The sequence below is a fragment of the Natator depressus genome, chromosome 25, assembly GCF_965152275.1.
Source record: "Natator depressus isolate rNatDep1 chromosome 25, rNatDep2.hap1, whole genome shotgun sequence".
NCBI classification, from domain to species: domain Eukaryota; kingdom Metazoa; phylum Chordata; order Testudines; family Cheloniidae; genus Natator; species Natator depressus.
The window spans coordinates 2,490,266-2,500,494 of NC_134258.1; the positions used below are offsets into that span (position 1 = coordinate 2,490,266).

Here is a 10,229-nt window from a genome sequence, read left to right on the forward strand (position 1 = left end):
AAACCTTCGGCCTTAGTATCTCGACCGCTCCTGGGCTCGGACATCATGTCGGTTCAAGGGGCCCAAGAGCTACTTCCTCCAGTGGACGTGGTTCCCTAGGCAGGGGACATAGAACCCGCCCCTCTTCCTGGGCTGGCCGCCACCACCTCATTGCCTGATGAGGCAGTAGCTGACCTGTTGCAGACTGTGCCTCAGGATGATGTCAGAGCCCACCAGGAGCTGCTTAAACGGGTGGCAACCAACCTGGGACTGCAGGCGGAGGAGACGTCCGAACCCACGGATTCCCTATTTGATGTCTTTCGGCAGCAGCCCTGGCAAAGGTGGCTCTACCCATGCACAATGGGGTAGTAAAGATTGTAAAAGCCCTGTGGCAGACCCCATCATCCCTGCCACCCATGTCTAAGTGGGCAGAGTGCAAATACTATGTTTCTGCAAAGGGTTTTGAGTACTTATATACATAGCCCTCTCCCGGGTCTCTGGTGGTCGCGGCTGCCAACTAGCACGAAAGGCAGGGGCAGTCCTGCTCGACCCCCAAAAAATTAAGATGCCAAACGACTTGATCTGTAGGGCAGGAAAATTTATTCTACAGCAAGCCTACAGTTTTACATCGCAAACCACCAGGCTCTGCTCGGCAGGTATCACTTCAATGTATCGCAGTCCACAGCCAAGTTTGCTGATTCACTCCCAGAGGACGCCAAACGGAAGTTCGATGCCACACTAGAGGAAGGCAGGGCAATTGCAAGAGTCTCCCTCCAGGCTGCCTCAAACATGGCAGACTCTGCAGTGGCCATGAGAAGGACATCATGTCTTCAATCATCCAGTCTGTTGGTGGAGGTCCAACAGTCTATTCAGGACCTCCCATGCGACGGCTTGGCCCTGTTTTCTGAACAAACAGACAGCAGATTACACGGCCTAAAAGACTCAAAGGCCACTCTTTGCTCGCTGGGCCTGTACACTCCAGCCCATGCTAGAAAGAGATTTAAACTTAGCAAATGCAGAGGTTCATGGGCCAGACCAGAGTGGAACCATACTGCAGAAAGAGATGGGGATATTGGCGTCACCAAGGCCAATTGCCTGTGGTGGGGGCTCATTTGGGCTCGAGCCGTGCCCCTCCCAAAAACAAGCCATCATTTTGAGGGGACGCTCGAGGACAACCTCCCAGCCTGCAACCAGGATCTGTCTCACCCTTTATTTTCCCACCATTTGTTACCTTTCCTCCCGGCTTGGACCGCCATAACTACAGACAGCTGGGTCCTCAATACAGTGGCAGCGTGGTATATCCTCCCATTTTGTTCTATCCCCCCTTCCTACACCCTTCCCCATCTCTCCTCAGGGACCCTTCTCACGAGCAATTGCTCGCCCAGAAAGTGCAAGCCCTCCTGTGGGCTGGGAGCCGTGAAGGAAGTGCCAGCAGAATGAATTGGAAAAGGTTTTTACTTCTGGTACTTTCTGATTCCGAAGACCAAAGGGGCGCTACAGCCATCCTGGACCTGCAAGACCTCAAAAAGTATCTCGAGAAGTTGAAGTTCTGCATGGACTCCCTGGCCTCCATCATCCCCTCCCTGGATCCTGGAGACTGATATGCTGCCCTCGACCTAAAAGAAGCTTACTTTCATATCTCAATATTTCCCGGCCACAGGAGATTTCTACGTTTTGTGGTCGGTCAGACACATTACCAGTTCTACAAGGACAAGGTGCAGCTGCGGCCCTATCTTGCCTTCCTGCCAAAGGTGGTGTCGCACTTCCATGTCAGTCATAGAATCATAGAATCATAGAATATCAGGGTTGGAAGGGACCCCAGAAGGTCATCTAGTCCAACCCCCTGCTCGAAGCAGGACCAATTCCCAGTTAAATCATCCCAGCCAGGGCTTTGTCAAGCCTGACCTTAAAAACCTCTAAGGAAGGAGATTCTACCACCTCCCTAGGTAACGCATTCCAGTGTTTCACCACCCTCTTAGTGAAAAAGTTTTTCCTAATTTCCAATCTAAACCTCCCCCATTGCAACTTGAGACCATTACTCCTCGTTCTGTCATCTGCTACCATTGAGAACAGTCTAGAGCCATCCTCTTTGGAACCCCCTTTCAGGTAGTTGAAAGCAGCTATCAAATCCCCCCTCATTCTTCTCTTCTGCAGACTAAACAATCCCAGCTCCCTCAGCCTCTCCTCAGAAGTCATGTGCTCTAGACCCCTAATCATTTTTGTTGCCCTTCGCTGGACTCTCTCCAATTTATCCACATCCTTCTTGTAGTGTGGGGCCCAAAACTGGACACAGTACTCCAGATGAGGCCTCACCAGTGTCGAATAGAGGGGAACGATCACGTCCCTCGATCTGCTCGCTATGCTCCTACTTATATATCCCAAAATGCCATTGGCCTTCTTGGCAACAAGGGCACATTGCTGACTCATATCCAGCTTCTCGTCCACTGTCACCCCTAGGTCCTTTTCCGCAGAACTGCTGCCTAGCCATTCGGTCCCTAGTCTGTAGCGGTGCATTGGATTCTTCCATCCTAAGTGTAGGACCCTGCACTTATCCTTATTGAACCTCATCAGATTTCTTTTGGCCCAATCCTCCAATTTGTCTAGGTCCTTCTGTATCCTATCCCTCCCCTCCAGCGTATCTACCACTCCTCCCAGTTTAGTATCATCCGCAAATTTGCTGAGAGTGCAATCCACACCATCCTCCAGATCATTTATGAAGATATTGAACAAAACCGGCCCCAGGACCGACCCCTGGGGCACTCCACTTGACACCGGCTGCCAACTAGACATGGAGCCATTGATCACTACCCGTTGAGCCCGACAATCTAGCCAACTTTCTACCCACCTTATAGTGCATTCATCCAGCCCATACTTCTTTAACTTGCTGACAAGAATACTGTGGGAGACCGTGTCAAAAGCTTTGCTAAAGTCAAGAAACAATACATCCACTGCTTTCCCTTCATCCACAGAACCAGTAATCTCATCATAAAAGGCGATTAGATTAGTCAGGCATGACCTTCCCTTGGTGAATCCATGCTGACTGTTCCTGATCACTTTCCTCTCATGTAAGTGCTTCAGGATTGATTCTTTGAGGACCTGCTCCATGATTTTTCCAGGGACTGAGGTGAGGCTGACTGGCCTGTAGTTCCCAGGATCCTCCTTCTTCCCTTTTTTAAAGATTGGCACTACATTAGTCAGGATATCTTCCTCCAAGTGTTCTTTCCCAAGCCTCACACGACCAATGCGGACAGATTTGGAGTGCATCCAGTCCTTCTGCAGATCGACTCAGCTCTTTATTGCAATAGCTGACAGGATGAAGGGTCTTCCAGTGTCCTTTCAGAGGATTTCAAACTGGATCACCACCTGCATCCGCACTTGTTACAAGTTGGCATAGGCTGTACCTCCACAGACAGTGAAGGCCCACTCACCTAGGGATCAGGCATCTTCAGCTGCCTTCTTGGCACATGTTCCTATCCAGGACATCTGCAGGGTTGCCACATGGTCTTCGGTACACACATTCACCACGCATACCCCATTACCCAGCAGGCCAGAGATGACGCTGGATTTGGCAAAGCTGTGTTAAAATTGACACAGCCTGACCGCCTCCAGAGGTACTACTTGGGAGTCACCTACAATAGAATGGGCCTGAGCAATCACTTGAAAAATGGTTGCTAATCTTTTGTAACTGTTCTTCGAGATGTATTGCTCATGGCCATTCCATGACCCACCCTACTTCCCTGCTGTCAGAGTTCTGGCTAGAAGGAACTGAGGGAGGGAGGGGGCTGGCAGTACCCTTATACCAGCGCATACGCGCGTCACTCCAGAGGGCACCAGAGCCGGTCCCCTACGGAGACCACTGAGGCAAAAACTACCGGCACCAGTGCCTGTGGTGAGCACACACACCTACAATGGAATGGATACGAGCAGCACATCTCAAAGAACAACGGTTACGAAAGGTTAGTAACCGTTTTTTCTTACTCACAGTATGCAGAGTTCTCTATTGTAGCAGAGCAGCCCAGCAACACAGCCTTAAAATTGCCTGTCACTGCCTTGGAGTTAACAAGTTACCATAGACTACTGGGAATCTGTGACTGACATTGTTTCTGGGCTCTTTGCCCCAGCTGTGCATGGGATGCTAAGGGCATTGTTACTGGGAACAGGTTCTTCCTGCGCGCTCCCCACTTGCCCACCTCCAGGGCATGTTGAATCTGTCAGTCAGGAGCACATGGCCTGAGAGAGGGGGAAATCAGTCTGAATTTGTCATCTAAAGGCAGTGTCGTGTCATGTTGTATCTGTGTGCCCACCCCCACCCCCACTTTCTGAAACGCAAAGAACTGACCAAAGTCTGGGGGATAGTTCCCAGCCTTCTTTTGTTGGAGCCTTCCCCTCCCCACATAGATTGTTGCCCCCTTTCTTCAGCGTTATGCCCCTCACTCCATTTTCTGTTCAGTTTCTCTGTGGGTTTGTGAATGTGACTCTTTATTTTGTTTTTGTTCTCTCTCTCCAGCCCTTTTCCACTCCCCAAACACACACACACGCTCTCTCTGCTGCCATATGGCCAGGAAGGGAGAACATTGGAGGTGGGGAGCAAAGAAGGAGTTGATGGTTCACAACTCTGTGGGCAGGCCATGACAAGTGTGTTCCCCTCCCCTTCAACTTTGGGAACCCCAGGTCTGGTGTGAAAACTTAGCCCAAATCGCGCTGCAGCATCCTGATTTGAAACCGTTTGTGGAGTCCCATGTCCATCGTCCCAGCCTGCTTCTGGGGCTCCTGTTCCATCCAGCCATAGGGCCTGGCAAACTTCAGTTGCATCACTTCTGGGTTCAGGCTGAGTCCTGGGCTCAGCTGTGGGAGGAAATGCGGGTCCCTCTGGGAGCAGGAATGTCTTCAGAGGGAAATGAGGAAAGGCTGAAACGAACCAAAGTGTAGTCACTGCAGGTAGGAAAACAAGTTACTGCAAGAACTTCAAAAAACAGAGTATAGGGCCAAGCTCCCCGACCGCCTGCCACTTGCAGGGAGTTGACCATATGAGATTCACTCACCCTCCTGATCCTGCTATAGACCTGCCTTGCTGAATGTTCCCTCGCAGAATGCCTGGTGGGACATTCATTCTAACCCCAGATCTGGCACTCTGGTTAACTCGTGCACAGGAATAAGATTCCTGTTGCAGTCACTTACAGGGACACCCTGTACTTCCATGGTATATCCATAGATCCTCTCCAGAGGGCACTGGGACTGGTGTAAACCAAATCAAGCAAACTCTGGCCCAGGAATGTGTGCTCTCAGCAAATCCAGCTGGTCTGTGTTACTAGTTAGGAACAATTTCTTAAAATAAAAAAAACAACAAAAAACAAGGTCTTGAGTTTGCAAACAATCAGTGAAATTCCTCAGCAAAGGCTTGAAGCTCAAGGCTTGAAGAGATGTCTTCCAGCCACTTCAGGCACAGCTTTGTCTCCCTTGGCTTCAGTGGGCTGTGGAAAGAGTGCAGGAATACATTTTGCTGGGCTCAGGAAGGCAGCTATTGCTGCCATTATATCTCACTAGCTGTTCCCAGCATTGTCCGCTCCTGGGCACAGACATTCAGCTCCCATCCATTCCCTGGCAGGCCCAGGCAGCTCAGTAATCAGACCAAAACTTTGTTGTCCATCAGGTTTCATTCCGTTATCATTGCCAGCTGTATTCGGAGTGGAGAAGGACCAATCAGAAAGTCCGCTTAATGATTCCGGACTCCAAGAGTCCTTATCCTCTCCAGCATTCCCTGCTCTCCACCAAGCTCATGAAGAAGAATGCAGATGAAACAACTGTGTGAGTTATCCCATGCTGGATATCCTCCGAATGGGGCAGCTGTGAGCAAGGCGAGGACGAGAGCGGCTTTGCAGGAATGTCGGCATAGAAGCGGATTGAATCTTTTTCTGCGGACAAGGTGTGTGACAGCTGCAGCGACCTGGCAAAACAATCATCCCAACCAAAGGGACTTTGCACTCAGCAAGTACTTTAGTTTGAGGCAAACAAACAGATGATAAACATTTGGCTGTGTGAGATGGCCCCAAAGGGCTCTGAATCCACAGAGACAGAAAGCCAGATGTGTTTATCTGCCAGAATTCTTTCTTAAAACTAAATACATTATGTGGAAAAAAATCCCTCTATATAGCTATATATAAATATTATTTTTAATGGCCATGCATATTGTGTTTCAGTCCTTTTGTGTTGATATAGACATTTTTCTAAGCTTCAGTATAGAAGCTGGCAGCCTGATCTCATTCAGAGGTTGAATCTGTGCCGTTTCTCAAAATGAGCATATAAAGAACACTTCTCATTGGACATTGCTAAAAGTTCCTGTCTCCTTTGCACTAAATGGATTTTGAGATCATTGCAGCAGGTTTTCTCCTTTGTTTTCTGTAGTGGTGGTATTGTCCTTTTGGCAAGGTTGTGTGTGCTTTTAATAATTATTATAATCCCAGAAGGAGTAAAATGACATAATACTGAATGGAGATATTTTGTATTGTAAAATACTGTAATCTTGCAAATTTCACAATGTTTCAGAATATGAAAACTCTCACTTGAAGCTGTGAGCTCATAAAATATGAAATTATCACTTTATCCCTAGGACTCTGCTGTGTTCAGCTGTTGGTATACCATTACTCCTGCTAAACATAACACAGTGACTGACTCCAGGTGCTAAGACGATATGATCCTAAAAATCACTGCATGGGCCAGAGACAGCCCATTCAGGAGACCCTTATTTGCTTAAAACCATCTAAAGGCTAAGAGAGGAGCTGTCGCCACCCCCAGAAGAGCCGAGTTGGGTTCTCAGTGGCTAATGTATTCTGTTCATGTTCCCTAAGATCAACATGTGCCCTGCTAGAAGTCTGAGATACACTACCATTAGCTCCTGCGTGGATCTCACTGGACATATTCATGTTCTGAATCCCAAGCAGCGGGGAGGGAAACCCTCAGGACTCCCTGCGTAGTGACCTTCCGTGCACACAGCCCCTGGGGCTGCTATTTGGAGAGTCACTGGAATTGCTGCCTGGACAATCAGTGGCCCTAACTCAGGTATTTTCATGGGTTTTCAGGGCTGAATGGGCTCCCGGGTCACTCTCTAGTCCAGGGCACGGGTTCCTCTTCTTGCCACCCAGTGCATCCAGTTGCCTCTGCAATAAGCTTAGCAAATAGCCCTTGACACCTTGCAGTGGAACATCTGCCAAGGGATTTCCAGCAACTCTTCGTTCATAGCTAGTGTAAATGTTCCTCTTCCTGGCTTTGGTCTTCAGTCCTTGCCTCATCCTCTTCCACCTCCCACTTCTGTGAGCCTCAAACAATCCCTCCTCTATTTAATATTCTACTGTACACAGTGCCAGTCTGCAGGTGTTCGGTAACCATGGTCCAAGCGAATGCAGCCTGGCAAGTGCTCTGATTATAGAGAGCTATTTCGGAGAGCAATATTCTGAGATCCAAATACTGCAACTATTAAGGGAAATAGCAAAGAGTAGGCAGGTTTGAGTTATCGAGCTGTACTTGCATCCATGCATCATGATTCTGAGACTCGAGTTGCTGAACTCAGAGGTGGAATTTAGCTTGGATAGCACAGTTCTGAGCCTTAGTCCCATAGTTCCCAAATTGCTGGATTCTAAATCCAACCTGCTGTTTTCCGTTCTCTCTCCTGCCTGGCTGAGCTGGATCCTTTTGCCAGAGTGGCCCCTCTCCCCTCCCTGGCTTTCGGTTTGGATCAAATTAAAAAAATCCTTGGTGGGCAATGCTTGCCTAATTGATCATGTGAAATGCTCAGCTCTCTCTCCTGGGGTCGATGGTTCCATGTGGCCAGGACTTTGCTGTGTGGCTGGCTTCCCTCCTGTGTCTGCCTTGCACTATTCATTGGTGATTGGGTGGTAGGTTACTGTGGGACGTCTTTCACTCTTTTCTCCCAGGGTTTGGTGCGGGTTTGTGCATGTTCCCATCACTGATTCAGGGAAAGTCTCTTCTCTCGTCTGATAGCTCCTTGGTACCTGGGACAATAGTTCTCTCCTTTGTCACATCCACACAGTACAGAGGCTTTGCTCCCCTCTTCCCACTGCTGCCTTTCTCCCCAGCTTCCTGGGAAGGCCCTTGTCTCTTCCCTTCTGCTGGTTATCCTTCAGTCTAGACTCTCCAAGGGGGCTGGCATACCCTGTTGAATTCCTTACAGCCCTGGTGAGACATGAAAGGCTCCTTCAGCAGAGGTGCAATCTGAGGGGCTTGTGGGTGGCTGCACAACAGTAATCAAAATCCTGTTAGCGTTTGTGCGAAATCACGAGGAGCCCATTCAGACTCCTAGCAGCTCCTAAATGCAGCTGCAGGCTGCTCCGCAGGTTTGGCCAGGTCTCGCTAGTGCTTTCCAAGAGCCACGTGAACTCACTGACACTGGCTGCTGGGTTATTGGAAAAGCACAGCCACACTTCCAGGCTTAACTGCTCTTAAGTAGTAGCTGCCTCCCACTCCTTGCTGTTTTCTGCATTAGTGTGTTGCACATGCTGCTCCATTCCTCCCCCGGGGTGTGAGATCTGGTTACAGCCATTCACTGTGCAGACACCTGTGTCTTGGGTGCATTTTTCTCCAAATGTGTTCCCTTTTATTTGACCTCCCCAGATCCAACCAGCCCCTGGGAGGTGGCTCCTTTGACACATCTAGCACAGACATAAGTCTCAAAATTCAGCTCATAGTCATATGTGCATTCATGATAATAGTAAATAAATAGCAAATAAATTGGTTAGTCTCTAAGGTGCCACAAGTACTCCTTTTCTTTTTGCGAATACAGACTAACACAGCTGTTACTCTGAAACATGATAATAGTAATGACTCTAATGTAACCAGTCTTTCAAATAGAAACCCAGCGTTGATACAAATCTGCAACTGCGAAACCTGGGAGTCCCTCTCTCGGGTGATGGGGGTGGCTGATCCTCTCCCATGGCAGTGTAGCTTTATTTTCTCTCTGCAACCTTGTATTTATAGTACTTTCCAAGTAATCTGAGTTGTTGCATGTGCCCCTGTAAAATGGTGATACCCACTTTTGAATCCTCTAGGGCCTCCTCCTTCCCAGCGGAGACATTTAGCTCTTGTGGAGTCTGGAAAATCAGCGTCTCTGCTCTCGCACGTTTTAGTGTCCCGGAGGAAATACACCGTGTGATTATGTAAATAAAAGTGAAACAACTTTTGTGGTTGTTGTGTTGTTATTGGAAGAGGCAGGATGTGCTCAGTGACAAATGCTTGCTGGAAAGAAACAGCCTTCCAGTCTCACTTACCAGGCCATGATTTAGAGCACTGTGAAGATTGTCGCAGCCCTGCTTCTGTAAAGCTCCGGAGTTTCAAAACCTATGCTGCTAGGCTGCAGCTGAAAGCTGCCTTCTGGCTAAAGGCACCACACACAAGCCCCTTCCTCGGCTTCAGAGTCCAGAACAACTCAACGGAGGAAGAAGGCCATACTGGTTAAAAAACCAACCTGGTTTAGAAGGGAAGTGTTGGCAGCTCTAAAAAAATGACGTAACAAATGGAAGAAAGGGGAAGTTGATAGTAATGAATATAAATCAGAAGTTAGGACTGAAAAGGGACATAAAGAGAAATCTGTGGCCAGCAGAATTAAGGATAATAAGGAGGAGTTTTTAAAATATATTAGGAACAAAAAGAAACCTGGCAATGATATTGGTCTATTACTAGATGGAAATGGTAGAATTATCAATAATGCAGAAAAGGCAGACATGTTCAATAAATATTTCTGTTCTGTATTTGGGGGAAAGACATGATACAGTCTCATCATATGGTGGTAACACTCTTTCCCTTGCACTAGTATCTCTGGAGGATGTTAAACAGCAGTTACTGATGTTAGATATTTTTAAATCACCGGGCCTAGACAACTTGCACCCAGGAGTTTTAAAAGAGCTGGCAGAGGAGCTCGCTGGATTGTTAATGTTGATTTTAAGTAAGTCTTAGAGCACTGGGGAAGTTCCAGAAGTCTGGAAGAAAGCTAACGTTGTGCCAGGTTTTAAAAAGGGTAACCAGGATGACCTGGGTAGGTGTAGGCCTTTCAACCTGATGTCAATTCCTGGCAGGATAATGGAGCAGCTGATGCGGAACTCAATTAATAAAGAAGTAAAGTAGGCTAATGTAATTAATGCAAATCAGCATGGGTTTATAGTAAATAGATCCTGTCATACTAACTTGATACTTTTTTTATGAGATTATAAAGTTTAGTTGATAAAGGTAATAGTGTTGACATA

The 10,229-nt window shown here is 47.9% G+C and overlaps 1 protein-coding gene across 2 annotated transcripts in view; it reads left to right on the forward strand.

The window, feature by feature from the left end:
* MARCHF2 (membrane associated ring-CH-type finger 2) overlaps positions 1 to 9,949 on the forward strand; it is an 87,778-nt gene extending 77,829 nt beyond the window's left edge. For both annotated transcript variants that reach the window (XM_074939781.1, XM_074939782.1), the window contains exon 5: positions 5,630 to 9,949. In XM_074939781.1, coding sequence (XP_074795882.1) covers positions 5,630 to 5,788 — 159 coding nt within the window. In that variant the 3' untranslated portion in view covers positions 5,789 to 9,949. The remainder of the gene's footprint in view (positions 1 to 5,629) is intronic.
* Positions 9,950 to 10,229: the final 280 nt, after the last annotated feature.